This window comes from Carya illinoinensis, chromosome 9 (genome assembly GCF_018687715.1).
Source record: "Carya illinoinensis cultivar Pawnee chromosome 9, C.illinoinensisPawnee_v1, whole genome shotgun sequence".
In the NCBI taxonomy this organism is placed as follows: Eukaryota; Viridiplantae; Streptophyta; class Magnoliopsida; order Fagales; family Juglandaceae; genus Carya; species Carya illinoinensis.
This window is the reverse complement of record NC_056760.1, coordinates 16,468,823-16,485,870: the sequence shown is the minus strand read 5'-3', so window position 1 is coordinate 16,485,870 and position 17,048 is coordinate 16,468,823. Positions and strand designations below refer to the sequence as shown.

General features: G+C 33.3%; 2 protein-coding genes across 3 annotated transcripts; one reads left to right on the top strand and one right to left on the bottom strand.

The window, feature by feature from the left end:
- Nucleotides 1–1,091: 1,091 nt before the first annotated feature.
- LOC122276861 lies at nt 1,092–1,889 on the bottom strand. The gene has a single exon (XM_043086757.1). It carries the CDS (start codon nt 1,887–1,889, stop codon nt 1,092–1,094), a length of 798 nt encoding a protein of 265 aa, XP_042942691.1.
- An 11,707-nt stretch (nt 1,890–13,596) lies between these two features.
- LOC122276268 (protein SRG1-like) lies at nt 13,597–16,232 on the top strand. 2 transcript variants are annotated; one of them, XM_043085859.1, is made up of 4 exons: nt 13,597–13,991; nt 14,573–14,748; nt 15,184–15,508; nt 15,732–16,232. In XM_043085859.1, exons 1-4 carry the CDS (start codon nt 13,743–13,745, stop codon nt 15,978–15,980), a joined length of 999 nt encoding a protein of 332 aa, XP_042941793.1. In that variant the 5' UTR covers nt 13,597–13,742; the 3' UTR covers nt 15,981–16,232. The 2 variants fall into 2 exon arrangements, with proteins under 2 accessions (XP_042941793.1, XP_042941792.1); XM_043085858.1 differs by having other exon boundaries at nt 14,573–14,820.
- The last annotated feature ends 816 nt before the right edge of the window (nt 16,233–17,048 follow it).

Sequence of the window (17,048 nt, the reverse complement as noted above, 5' to 3'; positions counted from 1 at the left end):
GAGTCGAACGCTCGATGTTAGCTCGACAGTGAGCTCGAGCAGGAAGCTTTCGCTCAAGCGAAGTCATTGGCCACTCGAGCAAAATCAGGCAGAGTTGAACACTCGATATCAGCTTGACAGTGAGCTCGAGTAGGATGTAGAAGGGAAGTTCGCTCGACATGCCGCTCGAGCGAACATGCATTTTTTAGGGTTTTCGCTGTGTAACTATATATATGATGTTTTGCATCATATGGCCGTAAGAGTGAATACTATGGACGTACAGTGTTGAGATCCATTTTGTAGTTTGATATTCCTCAATAATAAAATCCTCTGCAGCTCCCGTGGATGTAGGTAATTTGTCAAACCACGTACATCTTGTGTCGTGTGTGATTGCGTGTTTGTTTTTCTCGTTCGATATTATTTTTCAATTCATTGTTATCGTTTTTTCACAACATAAACAACAGTAAGAAGGAAAACGTGAGCATTATCCTCAACCTGCACTGTCACATATTGACTGGAACCAGCCAACCAAGTTACGAAAACAACTGAATTCCACAACAACCAAATTTTACCAGCATGCATAGTATTCGTAAGATACGAGTCACATCTAAGCCTACTTAAAAAGCTAGGAATTCTATCATCAGGCAAAAAAGGCTAAGCAAGAGAGATAATATTTTATAGCTATTAATAAGGTTTTTGAACCGCAGTTGAGACGAACCAAGTCCCCTTATATTCCAAAAAAGAATTGGGCTAATCATAAATTAAGTTTAGAGGGGCGTATTACCGACTTGGTAGAACTTCTTGTTTTAACCTTACCACCATCCCCTCTAGGAATATCTGAATCTGTGTAATACTCTTTGTGCCTATCCACCCGCAGCGTGTCTCAATCAGCTTCATTTTTCGATTGATTTTCTTCCAGCGGGAAAATAGTGAAATCCTTCTTAGAGTCTATTACACCTTCGACCACAATGGCTTTGGACATATGTGCATCCTGCAGAAATTCCAACAGCTCCTTATGTTCCTCACCACATGCGATAGATAAGTCATCCACACTCAAATCCACACCATTGATATTATTATTACATGCCAGAGCATTGGCTCCCATAACAACCTCATCTGTTTCTATGGAATTCAGACGTGTCCTTCTGATGCACGTTGCATCTATCCTCTTCAACCAACTGCACCGCAACAACATCTTCCACGTGAGAAACTTGGTTCTCAGCCCAGACAGTCTTCACGGGACCAACATCATTGGGCGGTACCTGAGATTCCAAGGTAGCCTCAATGACAGTATTTGAAAGATCAATTCCTCCATCCCTTCCATCACCTTCCTGCAACATAGCCTGCCCCTCATTACCCTTTATTTGCGATGCCACATGCTCCACCATTTGAAGTTCACCATCAATTGGCACGTTTACTTCCAATTTCTCAAGTTTCTTGACCCAGACCGGCCCTCCATGAAATTTTTTTGCTTTGTTCTCATTACCCACTCGACAAGTTTTTAGATTATGGCCTTGTCTTCTACAACTTTTGCAGTATGTGGGCAAAGTTTCATAAATAATAACTTGTTTTCGGCTGCTTGGCAGTCCAGGTTTTCCTATCCAAAAATATGGAAGAGGTTCCTTGGATGCATCAATCTCGACGCACACCCTAGCCCCATCTGTTCTCGTAGCATAGCGAGTGGGATTGTCTCTATGAATCAATCTACCGATCAGTGCTGTAAGGGACTCCAACACCGACGTATGATAAAGATTAGGAGGACGTCCAGGAAAAAAAATCCATACCGGTACGCATGGAGGATCACTTTCTTCATCAAAATCAAGAGTCCAAGCAAATTGCCGATAATAGACCCCATTGATGTCGCATGAGTCTCTAGAAAGAGCTTTAAAGAAATCTACTTCATTAGACATTGCACAAAAACATTCCTAGGCCACTGCATTGAGGAGACCACAGGGACCTGAGCCAAACCCCATCTACTACGGATGTAACTCTGAATAGCATCAAGGGAAGGCCTTTTTTTTAGAAATTTCATAACCAGTGAAAATCGAAAAGGTTGTGCCGTGCGATCTATTTCTTTGACTGAAAATATGAATCAAACTTCAACATCTATGAGTTTGGGAGGACGCACTGCGATATCCCTCTCAGGGAGTGGTTGTGGCAGCACTAAGATAGCCTTAGAGAACGACCGCTTATGGCTTGCACGCGGAGGCACATCAACGGCCGCCATGCAAGGCTTGGCCAGCCCTAGCAAGTTTTAGCAAAAACCCTAGCAGAGCAATATTTCCTTAATAAGAACAAGCGTAAAAGTTTTTTTGTCATTGTACGTAGATGTTATGTATATTATTAAATACTATATATACTGGTATAGTTATATATATAGTGTTATATATATATTATATGCATATTATGTAACATATATATAATATACTATATATAATATACTGTTATATTATATATATATGCTATAAATAATAAGCTATATGGATTTACTATTCTAATCATAACTTTTGTTAGAAATGCATCTTTATACTATTGAAAATCAGATAATTGAGGACATCTTAGATTAATTAATAAGTCACTAGTTCTTTCTTTAAATTGAATAAGATCTCCAACAAAATGTTTGGTTAATACAAATATTAAAGTGTTAACAACATCTTCTAATGGTAAACTATCTTCTGCTTTAATAATTTGCATATTTTCATCATGCTTAACTTGGATATATTTGTTCTTGTATAAGATAATGATCCCACCGGCCTTTTAATTGACTAGTGAATCTTGTAACAAGAATATGAGCTACTTGGTGATCTATTTTTCTATGTGATTTATAAACATTAGCAACCATAACTATTTCTTAGAAATGATTTAATATTTTATATTTAGATAATCCATCAATATTTCATTCATAAAATACATCTGGTGCAAAGGCAGATCTTACTATATGTTCTCTTTCTTCAAATTGTATATCCGGATACCAATTACAAGTAATAGAAATATTACAATTAGAATCCCTAGAAGAGAAATTATTCATATGATCTCCTTTGATTTTATTTATTTGTAAGTCTTTAAATTGGTTTTCAATATTACTAATTTCAGAATCAGATAAGTTGGGTGAATCTGTTGTATTTGAAGTAGATGTTGTATTTGAAATATTCAATGTTTCTAATTTGTTAGAGATTTGTTATAATAATTCATCTTTTCCTTTAGAAAAACTAGGTGTTAGATGAAAAGGGATTTCATGGGGAATGAACAAAGGAGTTTCTTTTCTTTCTTTAGTAGTTTGTCTAATAGGATTTCTTTGGGTTTCAATTTTTTCTAATTGTTTACTCATAGTTTTTAAATATATATTAGTATAATTAGTTTGTTGAATAATATTATCAGGATTTTTACTTTCTTGTATTGAATTATAATTTTTTATTGGAGAAGCTAATACTTGAGTATTTCTTTGATTATACTTAATTGCTTCGAAATGGTGATATTCTTCATATATAATTTGATTATCTTCCTTAATCCATTGATTATTTGTTTTATTTAAGGATTATAATTGGTTTGATTTATAGATTTCAAATCATGTCAAGAAATGTATATTAATTTGTGTACTTTCCAAGTACTTGTAATATTCTGTTAGACAAACTACTAAAGAAACAAAAGAAACTCCTTTGTTCATTCCCCATGAAATTCTTTCTCATCTAACACCTAGTTTTTCTAAGGTCAAAGATGAATTACTAGAAAATTAGAAAAATTGAATATTTCAAATAATGCATCTACTTCAAAACAATCTCATATTAATGTATTAAATAAAATAAATTTACTTGACTTATCTAATTCTAAAATTAGTAATATTGAAAACCAATTTAAAGCCTTACAAATAAATAAAATCAAAGGAGATCACATGAATAATTTCTTTTGTAGTGATTTTAATCGTAATATCTCTATTACTCGCAATTGATATCCGAGGCCTATCCCTCCGAATATGCAATTTGAAGAAAGAGAACATATAATAAGATCTGCATTTGCACCAGATATATTATATGAATGGAATATTGACGGATTATCTGAATATGAAATATTAAATAATTTCCAAGAAATGCTTATGGCTGCTAATGTTTATAAATTACATAGAAAAACAGATCACCAAGTAGCTCATATTCTTATTACAGGATTTACTAGTCAATTAAAAGGCTGGTGGGATCATTATCTTACATAAGAACAAAGATATTCAATACTTACCCAAGTTAAGTATGATGAAAATATGTAAGTTATTAAAACAGAATATGGTCTTCCATTAGAAGATGTTGTTAACACTTTAATATTTATATTAACCAAACATTTTGTTGGAGATCCTATTCAATTTAAAGAAAGAACTAGTGACTTATTATTTAATCTAAGATGTCCTCAGTTATTTGATTTCCGATAGTATAAAGATGTATTTCTAACTAAAGTTATGATCATAAATGATTGTCAACAACTATACTGAAAAGAAAAGTTCATAGCCGAACTTCCATATTACTTCACACAAAAATGTATAATAATCATTAATAAAATCATATAGTACTATTGATTTTATTAATCTTATATATGGTGATATAATAACTACTATTAATAGAACTGGTCTAATTATGTATAATGATATAAGATTAAAAATCAAATAAAAAAAAGAAAAGAAATTTGCTAAGAAAGAATTAGGTACCTTTTGTAAACAGTTTGGTTACACTTTATTATTGGCTCCATCTAGAAGACACAAAAGTAAAAAAGAATTTTAAAAATTATCCTAAAAATTGAAAATATAAAAAACCTTATAAGAAGACTACAAGGGAAAAACAAATATTTAATAAACTAGTATGACCAAAAAAAAGTATAATAAAAGGAAAAAATAGGTTGCCTGTTATAAATGTGGAAGAGCTCGACATTATGCATCAAATTATAAGATTAAAAAACAAATTAATAATTAGATGTACCCAAAAAATTAAAAGAAAAATTATTAAATATTTTTATAATACATTCAAGTGAAGAAGATGAAAGCTTTTGAGAAAAAAAGGAAATCTATCAATTAAAAAAATCAAGTTTATCAGAACAAACTTTTGCTAGTGGATAGGAAGAAGATGAAGTACAAATTTGTAACTGTTTAAATAAGAATAATTGCATTTGTAATTAAACCATTAATGTATTATCAACTCATGAAAATATTATATTAAAACTGATTGAGAAAATCATTAAACCACAAGAAAGAAAAGAATATTTAAAAAAATTAAAAGATACTTTTACTGATCAAAACACTTCAGTTTTTACCCCAACACCTTCATCATATAATTTCTTAGAAATAATTGATAGATTTAAATAAGAAAAACAAAAAATTACATTACAATTTTACAATAAGAAATTAATGAAATAAAACAAGAGATTAGAAATTTGAAAGCATCTAATACTAAGCTTGAAGTTTCAAATGAATAATTAATACAAGAAATTATCTTATTAAAAATTAATAAAGATTTTAATCCTCCTAAAAAAGAACAAGGAGAAAGTTCAACAATAGTTATTAAAAAAGAGTCAAACAATTTCATTAATATCCTTAATTAGAGAAATTTTCAAAAATGGTACATTGAAATAACTATTTCCATTAACGAAGAATTTTCTTTTACAGCGATTACTTTATTAGACACAAAAACATATTTAAACTGTATACAAGAAGGAATAATACCTTCTAACTATTTTGAGAAAACAAAAGAGACACTCTCTCAAATTAATGGAGCAAAAATAAATATAAATTATAAATGATCTAATGCACATATATGTAATAATGGAATTTGTTTCAAAACAACATCTATTTTAGTAAAAAATATCAATACCAGAATACTAGTAGGAATTCTTTGCCTTACTTTACCATTTTTCTGAACCAGAGGAAAGAATTTCTACAAAAATATTAGGAAAATAATTTCAATAAATTTCTATTTTCCCTAGTTTCAAAAGAACTTATGCTTTAAAAGAAGTTTCATTGATTAAAAAAATTAATTTTTCAAATAAAAATAAGATTAAAATGAAAGAGAAATAGATAAATTTCTTGAAAGAAGAATTAAAATATAAAAGAATTGAAGAACAATTAAAAGATCTATTATTAATTCAAAAAATTAATAATTTTAAAATTATAATTGAAAGAGAAGTATGTTCTAATTTACCCAATATGTTTTAGAGTAGAAAACAGTATATAGTTGAATTACTTTATGAATTTTTTTTTTTCAGAAAAGAATATTCCTACCAAAGTTAGATCAATTTAAATGAATAATGAATTATTATAATTCTATAAAAAAGAAACTAAAGAATTATTATAAAAAAGATTAACTAGAAAAAGTAACTCACCATTGAGTTGTGCTGCTTTTATGTCCAAAAATAGGCAGAATTAAAGAGGAGTACCTCCATTAGTCATTAATTATAAACTATTAAATAAAGCATTACAATGGATTAGATATCCTATTCCTAATAAAAAAGACTTATTTCCCGTCTTTACTATGCTACTATATTCTCAAAATTTGATATTAAAAGTGGATTTTGGAAAATCTAAATTACTGGAAAGGATAAATATAAAACAATATTTACGATCTCATTTGGACATTATGAATGGAATGTTATGTCATTTGAATTAAAAAAAAAAATGCTTTTAGTGAATTTCAAAATATTATGAATGAAATATTTACTCATTTTACTCACTTCTCAATTGTCTATATAGATGATGTATTAATTTTCTCGTCATCTATTAAATAACATTGGAAACATTTAAATATTTTTGTCCAAATTATGAAACAAAATAGATTACTTGTTTCATCTTCTAAAGTCAAACTATTTCAAAATAAAATCAGATTTCTTAGTCATGATATTTATCATGAAACTATTACTCTAATTAGTAGAGCAATATAATTTATTGATAAATTCCCTGATGAAATAAAAGATAAACATTAATTACAAAGATTTTTAGGAAGCCTAAACTATGTTGCAGATTTTTATCAATCTCTTCGACCATTTTGTAAACCATTATTCAAAAGATTAAAAAAGAATCCACCTCTGTGGACGAATAAGCATACAAATATTATAAAACAGATAAAGACTCATATTAAGAAATTACTATATTTAAAACTTCCATCTTCTCATACTTCTAAATTTTTTTGAAATAGATGCCTCTGATTTTGGTTATGGAAGAATTATGAAATGAAAATATCAAATGACTCAAAACAAATTATTAGATTTCATTCAGGATGTTGGAATCCTACTCAAAAGAATTACAGTACTATTAAAAAAGAAATTTTAGTTATTGTATTATATATTTCCAAATTTCAAGATGATTTGTTAAATGAAAAGTTTTTACTTATAATAGATTGCAAATCAACCAAGGAAGTTTTGGTTAAAAATGTTAAAAACTTGGCTGCAAAACAAATACTTGCCAGATGACAAGTTATATTAAGTATTTTTTATTTTGATATAAAACATATGAAAAGAGAACCTAATTCTCTTCCTAATTTTCTATCCCAAGAATTTTTACAGGGAAAATTATGTTATCCTCAAAGTCCAGAGTGAAAACAAAATCTCCCTATGCCAGCCCACCTTTTTCTCTTCATCCTTCACCTTGTCTTTATGCAACTCTAAGACCTTATACGGTACTTGGAACATTACCACAAAACATTAGGCCTTCTTATAATCCATTCTCATCATTATCCTCTCCAAGATTACCAACTTCTTCAAAAGTTGTATCTCCTTCTTCCTCTACTCATTCCCAAATAATTAATCCACCACCATTAACTCAACCATCTCCACCCTCTTCTCCAATTATTGCTTTCCACAAAGTTACTATTAAACAAGTCCTCACATTAGAATATTGGGGAAAGAACTCCTATCTAACCAGAAAATTCTCACAACTTTATGATTCACCTCATTTTGATTATTATGATTATCAACAGGCATGGACAAAAATGTTCTTTAGACAAAATAAAAATTTGTGCAATTCTGTTCATTTTGACAAATTAAAGGAAATTAAGACACTCCCATGATAATTTCCTAGTATGATGGTATTTCTTTGGACCAGAATATGTTCTCTAGACCATATAGCATATGACGAGTCTACTCTGTCAAGGCCTTGGTTTCACTAGTAAGGTACCCAATCTTACCTCTCTCACGGATATACATTCAAACTGACAGAGACCGTCTCTAGAAGTTGGCTTCAAAATAAGGTACAATCCATATCTTATAGACTACAAGGATAAGTTAAAAGGAAAGAATAACTAAAGGAAAGAATGACAATTGCTAACAAATCTCCAAGAATATCTCCTAAGAATATTTTCATAATTATGGAAATTTCTCCTATAATCCAGGGAGAATTGACTGGATAAATTTGGAAACTTTCCAACAAGACCTCATTCGAGATCAATAAGTGAGGCCAAAAGTTATCGTAAGATTCTCCATTTAGTTATAGTATTGATTGAAATAGAATGATAAAGTATTGGATCTTCCGACTAAGAGAATGTTTGGATAGTGAGATGAGATGAAATAAGTTTAAATAAAAGTTGAATAAAATATTATTATTATTTTGAAATTTGAGAAAGTTGAATTTTTTATTATATTTTATGTGAAAATTTAGAAAAGTTGTAGTGATGAGATAAAATGAGAGTATTTCTTAATCCGTGACAAACATGTTACCTGCACCAGGTATATCAACCTTACTCAAGAAATACACACTCACAAATCCAAGCGGGAAAATCCATCTCAGTAGCTCTCTCAGCACCTCTATAAGCTTCAAAATTCTCTTTCTGTTGTAACTAACTTCTATTATTTTCACCCTTTTGTCCTCTGCGCACTCACTACACTTGTGCCTATATAAGAAGTGTAAGACCCTTTGTACATGTAGACAATACAATTTATACAAAGAAGAATATTCAAAGAACTTTTCTCTTTGGTTTTATTGCTCTATTTTCAAGGTATTAGAGCTGCTAAGACTAGCAGTCTCTCTGATCCTTCCCTTCCACCATGGCTAAAAGTTAACATCATCTCCTTCCTTCATTCCTTCTTCTTTTTCCCATTTAGTTACTCTTAAACTTAACTCAAAAAATTACTTACTTTGGAATGTGCAGATATCAACATATCTTAGGGGCCAAGACATCTACTCATATGTCGATGGAACTCAACTTGCTCCACCAAATATGCTTCCCTCTGAAGCTGGTTCTGCACAAAAGATCAATCTTGCCTATCTCTCATGGCAGTGAATTGATCAATTTATTTTGAGTATCCTTTTTTCATCCTTAACTAAGTCTATCATTAGCCATGTCATTTATGCAAAAACATCTCAAGATCTCTGGATCTCTCTTGAAAAAATGTTTAGTTCACACTCTCAGGAAAAAGTGTTTCAAATCCATTTTAAACTTACAAATTTAAATCGTGGTGAACAAGCCATTTTCGATTACTTTAGAAAAGTGAAAATGTTAGTGGACACCCTTGCTGCCATAGGATCCCCTCTCCCTGGTAAAGAATTTGTCACATATCTATTGAATGGTCTTATTTCCAACTAAGAAAGTTTTATCACCTCTATCACAACTAGAACTGACCTAGTGACATCCCATGAGCTTTATCACTTACTTCTTATTCATGAAAGTCATCTAAATCACACTACTAGAAGCACAACCCTTGAAGCTCCCTTTGAGCTATTGGCTAATTTCAGTTCAAGTTCCCGTGATCAACAAGGAAGAGGGTCCTATAATGGAGGCTGTCATGGCTGAGGATGAGGTAGGTTCCCTTCAAATAAAGGAAGATCTTCTTAAAACTATAATCCCAATTTTCAAAATCCAAATTCCCAATCCACTCGACCAACTTGTCAGGTTTGCAACAAGGTAGGGCATGTTGCCCTTCAATATCACTTTCGGTTTGATTATGCATACCAATATGATCCCCCTAGATCCCTCTCTGCAAATTACACATCACCCTTAGCCATACCTGATTCAACATGGTACCCTAACAACACTACTACACATCATATAACCCATGAAATCTCGTAGTTGAACCTCTCATCTGATCCTTTTAATGGGACTGAGCAAATGTGAGTTGCAATGGAACTAGGCTACCGATTCAACACATTTGTGAGTCTTCACTCTCTCTCAACTCTTCCTCTTTTAAACTTCATAATCTTCTTCATGTGCCTTCTATAACAAAAAAATTTGGTTTTTGTTTTCCAATTTTGTGTTGAAAGTTCTTGCTTTTCTGAATTCCATGCAACTCACTTTTCGGTGAAGGACAATCAAACTAGGAAGCTCCTCATCAGTGGTTAAACTCGTAATGGTCTCTATCAATTTCCATCATTTCTTGAATATGCATCTCCATCAACTCACATTGGCAAAAAGCTTCTCTAGACTATAGGCATCAAAGGCTTCGTCACTCATCCCTTGAAATTGTTGCCTGAATCCTGCATACCACATGCTTGCCATATTTCCCCAATCCTTCATTTGTTTGTTCACAATGTCCCTTAGCTAAGGCCCATAGTTGCCTTTTAAGTTGGGCTCCACTAAATCTATTAAGCCTTTAGACATATTATGGGCTGATGTATGGGGCCTGACCCCTTTTGTTTCTAGAAATGGCTTCAAGTATTATCTATCCATAGTAGACTCTTTTACACGCTTTATGTGGTTCTTTTGTCTTAAAAATAAATCTGATGTTTTTACTATCTTTTCCTCTTTTATTTGTTTTGCTGAACTATTTTTTGATTTCAAGATCATTTCCATTCAAATGGATGCAGGGGAAAATTTTGCCCTCTCACAAATCTATGCAAAACCCTTGGCATCACACATCGATTTTCTTGTCCGCACACCAACAAAATGGACTTGTTGAACAAAAACACCGATATATCTTCGAAACTAGTCTCACGCTTTTAGCTCAAACATCTCTCCCTTTATCTTTTTGGGATGATTCTTTTGAGATAGCTACTTATCTCATTAATTTACTCCCCACACCAATTTTGCAAAATTGTTCACCTTACCTTATGGTTTACCACAAACCTCCTGATTATTCCTTTTTAAATGTTTTTGGTTGTGAATGTTGGCCTAAGTTACATCAATTGTCATAAACTAAATTTTTGCTCCACCTTATGTCTTTTTCTTAGGTATAGTCCATCTCATAAAGGGTACAAATGTCTTGATCAACATTCCAACTGTCTTTATATTTCCCGAGATGTTATTTTCAATGAAACCAGTTTTTTTTTTTTTTTCAAAAGTTCAAAACATCTAATTCTGACGCCCAGCCCCAGCCCCAAACTATTCCACTCCTTGTTTTTCAACATTCCATTCTGAGCCCTGTTCCCACTTCCCCTCCTTCATCTTCCCTTCCATGTTCTAATTCCCATGTCCCTCAGCCCACACAAAATTCTAGGCCCACAACTACCTCTCCTTCTCAACCCACCCTTAATACACCCAATGAGCCCACATCTACTTCATCTTCTTCTCAAACACCCTGATCGCTTTCCCAAATTCCTTTGAACAAAACCCTAGATCTCCTTCCACCTCAATTCCTTCCAATGACCCACAACCTTTAACTCCTCAAAATCTCCCTCTGTTAATCCCCCATTGCTCTCCCATCATTACCCAATCTCAAACCAATTCTTTTCGTTCGCATATCACCATTGACGATATTGTTCCATATCCAACTCGCCACTGCCATCTCTCCACTGCATCCATTCCTGATGAACCCACATCCTTCGTTGTTGCCTCAAAGTTTCTTGAATGGCAATCAGCCATGACCAAAGATTTCGAAGCCCTCGGAAAAAAAAAAAAAAAAAAAAAAAAAAAAAAAAAAAGACTCGACCCTTGTACTTCCTTTCTCTATTTCTAATATCGTTGGTTGCAGGTGGGTATTTCGGACTAAGCTAAGTCCTGATGGCTCCATTGAAAGGAGGAAAGCATGGCTTGATGCTAATGGCTTCCACCAACAATACGATATTGACTATGCCAAGACTTTCAGCCCTGTGGTAAAACCTTGCACCATTCATTTAGTTTTATCTCTTGTTGTATCTAGAGGTTGGAATCTTAGGCAAATCAACATACAGAATGCCTTTCTTCATGGAACTCTCATTGAGACCGTGTTCATGTAATAACCGCAAGGATTCATTGATCTTGTGCAGCCTAATTTTGTGTGCAAAATAAATAAGGTCATTTATGGTCTTAAGCAAGCTCCGAGAGCTTGGTTCTTGGAGTTAAGCTCCTGGCTCTATGACTGTGGTTTTGTGGCTTCTAAGGGTGACCCATCATTGTTTATTTTGCATAAAAGTGATCTCTATATTTTTATTTTGGTATATTTCTACGATATGATAATTACATCATCCTCTAACTTTGTTGTTGATCATTTGCTTGCTTCCTTGAGTCATGCATTTCCTGTCACTGATTTCATTGTCTTATTTCCTTGGCTTAGAGCTTGACTATCTTAGTGATCGTTTACTCATTTCCCAAAGGAAATACATCTCTGATTTGTTAAAGAAAACTAATATGCTTGGTGCTAATCCAATCTCCTCTTCCATATCTGCCTCAACTAAACTTTCTAAATTTGATTCACCTTCTTTTGAGAATATTACTCTATTTAGAAGCATTGTTGGAAGCCTTTAGTACCTATCATTAACACAACCTGATGTTTTTTTTTTTTTTGCTATCAACAAAGTCTATCAATTCATGCATGAAACAAAAAGCACTCATTGGATCGCAGTAAAAAGAATCCTTCGATACCTCAAATCCACCATTAATCATGGCTTATTTTTCTCCAACAAAAAATCTGGTTTTACACTTCATGTATACTTAGATGCAAACTGGGCTGAATGCCCTGATGATAGGAGGTCTACAAGATGATTTTGTATATTTTTGGGCAATCACTTGATCTCTTGGAGCTCCTGCAAGCAACATACTGTTGTTCGTTCAAGCATTGAGGCTGAATACAAGTTCTTAGCCAACATAACAGCAGAACTCATATGGTTACAAACCTTGATCAAGGACTTTGGATTCTCACTTTTTCAGTCACCTGTTCTATGATGTGATAACCTCGAAGCAACATACTTGATTTCAAATCCTGTCTATCACTCAAGAGCCAAGCATATGGATGTGGGCTTCCATTTTGTCAAAGATAGAGTGGCAACAAAGACCCTTCAAGTTCAATTCTGCAACATCAAAAGTTAACTTGCAAATGTGTTCACTAAGCCATTAGTTTCTTATCGATTCCACACTCTAAGATCGAGCCTTACTATGATTGATACCCTAGTAGACTCGAGGGGGCATATCTAGTTACTATCAACCTTACTCAAGAAAATACACACTCAAATAAATCTAAGCTGGAAAATCCATCTCAGCATCTCTCTCTACAGCTCTAGGAGCCTCAATATTCTCTTTCTATCGTAACCAACTTCTATTATTTATTCCCTTTTATCTTCTGCGCACTCACTGCACTTGTGCCTATATAGGAAGTGTAAGACCCTTTGTACATGAAGACAATAAAATATATAAAATGAAGAATATGTAGAGAGCGTCTCTCTTTGGTTTTATTGCTCTGTTCTCAAGGTAAAATCCAAAAATCCAAAATAAAGAAGTCATAGGCAGAAAATAATAGAGTAACTGTAAGGCAGACAAATAGAGCATACACACTCACGATACTCAAAGCATAAAAAAACAAGTTTCGACAGCAATACAGTACTGGTGCCCCCCATGCCCATTTTGTAATAGGTAAAATTCAAGCTCTGTAATTGGCTTTGGACTTCCCATCTCAGAGCTATGGAAGCTGAGAAAACGAGATTTGGGAGCTCTCTCCCAGTACCCTGTGTTCAGGAGCTGGCAAAGGACACGCCAAACGCAATGCCACCGCGCTATCTGCGGCCCGATCAAGACCCTCCCTTCATATCCAACTCCACATCTTTTCCACAACTCCCAGTCATCGACATGCATCTCCTATTTTCCCCAGATTTTATGGACTCTGAGTTGCAGAAATTGCATTTAGCAAGTAAAGAATGGGGTTTCTTCCAGGTCAGTTTTATGTCTTTCTCTCTCTCTCACACACACACACAGTTGTAGAAATTATAGCATCTGATAATCTGTAAGGGTTCAAAGTTTGGAAAGATTGAAGAAAACACGAATCCAAACACAAGAATGAGATTACCAGATGCATGAATAAGATATCAAACCGTAGTTATATATGTTTTAGAGCATCTTTCTTAATAATTGAGTTGTCAAAATTTCATCGAATGATCCTAGAAACATATTGGTTGTAAACAAGCGTTGAACTTATGATCTGGAAAAGATAATGAATTAAAGAAGATCTGGAAATTTTTTCTTTAAACAAAAAAGACAAATACCAGTAAAAATTGATTGAAGAAGACGAAGTTGAATAATCAAAGCAAAAGTCAAAGTTAAGTGCGAGAGACAGACATGGGGACCTCTATCCATTTGTCTTTCCTTCTGGGTAGGGCCCGAGGGCTGAGGGTGAATGTGTGAACAAATTTTTCTATATGTGGGGATATTGGAGTTTCCTAGCAGAACAAATCGTACGAAATTTTGTTTTTGATATTTAATTATGAGGAAAATTTAATGTGGAAATGTTTTTGCAGTTAATAAATCATGGAGTGAGCAGTTCATTATTGGAGAAGGTGAAATCTGGCATTCAAGAACTATTTAATATGGATATGGAAGAGAAAAAGAAGTATTGGCAAGGAGAAGGAGAGGTCGAGGGCTTTGGACAGGGCCCTGTTGTTTCGGAGGAGCAAAAGCTGGACTGGGGTGACAGGTTCGGCATTTTCACCCTTCCCACCTATTTGAGGAAGCCCCACTTGTTGCCTCGCCTTCCCCTACCACTCAGGTCCCATCTCTGTTTTCACTCACATGCTTGCATGATTTTCAAAATAGAAATCCTATATGCAATCTTAGGGATCACGTACATTGTCTGGAAAAAAAAAAAAAAACAAAGACACAAACTCAAGTAATTTATCACTTTTACACAATTTTTAGTAAATTGTTATTTTCAATTCGAGCACTTAAAAAAAAAAAAAAATCAAATGAGTTCAAACGATAATAGTAATTTATCGAAGAATTGTATTAGAGTTTGAAAATAGTTATGTCTATATTATTTTTATTGTTAAAAAGAGTTTTGTAAGACCCATAATTATAGTTATACCAAAGTTAAAATACCAATATTTTTCATCACTATGGAATCTAATTGCAGAGATAACTTAGAAGCATACTCAACAGAGCTGAAAGATTTGGCCATGAAAATCCTAGATCAAATGGCAAAAGCTCTGAGAATGGAAAGTAGTGACATGAGGTGCATATTTGAAAAAGGGATGCAGTCAATGAGGATGAACTACTATCCTCCATGTCCACAACCAGAGCTTGCCATTGGCTTAAACGCTCACTCCGATGCTGTAGGCCTGACAATCCTCCTCCAAGTCAATGAAATGGAAGGTCTCCAGGTTAGAAAAGATGGAATGTGGATCCCTGTCAAACCCCTTCCTAATGCTTTTATAGTCAACATTGGAGACATTTTGGAGGTAAATTTTGGAGACTTGTATTACGTACCCTTAAGTTCTTTTACATTACACACAAACATTTCTTATGATTCCAAAAGAGACTGACAAAATATATGAATCCCATATCATAAAATGTTATCGCTAAAAACTATCTATTAAATATTACAATAAAATTCATCAGTTAGTGTATCCATATCTTTCTAGTTCTCAGTCGGTTAATTCCCATGCATGAATGGTTTGGCAGATTATGACGAATGGTATCTACCGTAGCATCGAGCATCGTGCGACTGTGAACTCAGAAAAGGAGAGGCTGTCGATAGCCACATTTTTAAGCCCAAGGCTGGAAGGAGATTTTGGTCCGATGCCAGGCCTTTTGAATTCAGAGTCACCGGCATTATTCAAAAGAATAAGACTTGCAGACTACTTGAAGGGTCTTTTCTCACGGAAACTCGATGGGAAGTCATACCTTGATGCTATGAGGATCCAGAAATGAGGGTGGAAAATGCAAGCTCTTTATCATAGAACTAGCCTTTTGAGCTTGCTTGCTTTATTAAAAACCTAAGTCACTAAAAGAAATAATTGCCAATGGCTCTTATCAAGTACTGAAGTTTAGCTTGCCCACACATTTAAATAAACGAAATCTTTCATGATATATCATTACTTTGTTTTTGCCAAAGTGGGACCAACAGAAACTTGTAATTCTACTGTAGTATATATTAGATCTATGTCCATAATTTTTAGGATATTCTACTATGACTCAGTAAATTACAACCATTTGTTTCCTAAAAACAAATTAAATTGATCAAATGTTATATCCTTTATTCTAAATCATATGGTCCCCAATCGCATTAATGGATGTGGCACAATTTAAATGATTTCATGTATCAATCATCTAAAAATGAATACCCTTCAAAATTTATTTAATTATGACAAAATATAAAATAAAAAACATCATTTCTCAAATAAGAAAATGGTAAAACCTGATTCACATGTATTTTGAAAGTAACTAATAAGACTTGAAAGAAATCTCCGATGTTAGTTGGTTTTCTCAATGATGAAAGTCATCACCATTGCCAATTAATTCCTTTTTAATTACCCTAGTTTTTTGTGCAAGTCCATGCCCGAACTTTTTTTTATTGGCACCAAGTGTCCAAAAATAGCGGCCCAACTAATTCCGAGTATTGCATAGGCCCTCACAAGAAGTTTTCTACAAATGCACTTCAAGTAATTCAAGAGAAACAATCATCCAGCTCAATGGTTCTTAGAAATTATTGACACCAAATAGGATTTAAACCTTAGATCTCGAGGGCGCATATCTCCAAACCCAAAACAATTAATATAATTATAATATATTATCACAATATATTATCACAATTATAATATATATTATAATATACTAGCTCATGAAAATTGAGCAAGAAGAAAGTTAGCACTTGCTCGAGAATACCGAGTGAGACTGAACTCTACAAGACATCTTTGCCATTGTCAAGGATGAAAGAAGGCAACCTATACCAAATAGTTACAAAAGCCGGCCACGATGGCAATAGATCAAATACCTCCT

Excerpts from the sequence above, each read along its gene's own strand:
- LOC122276861 (XM_043086757.1), bottom strand. The coding sequence starts at position 1,889 with ATGTCTAATGAAGTAGATTTCTTTAAAGCTCTTTCTAGAGACTCATGC.
- LOC122276268 (XM_043085858.1), top strand. The coding sequence starts at position 13,743 with ATGGAAGCTGAGAAAACGAGATTTGGGAGCTCTCTCCCAGTACCCTGT. Across the intron at positions 13,992-14,572 it reads AAGAATGGGGTTTCTTCCAG|TTAATAAATCATGGAGTGAG; the intron begins GTCAGTTTTATG and ends ATGTTTTTGCAG. Across the intron at positions 14,821-15,183 it reads CGCCTTCCCCTACCACTCAG|AGATAACTTAGAAGCATACT; the intron begins GTCCCATCTCTG and ends ATCTAATTGCAG.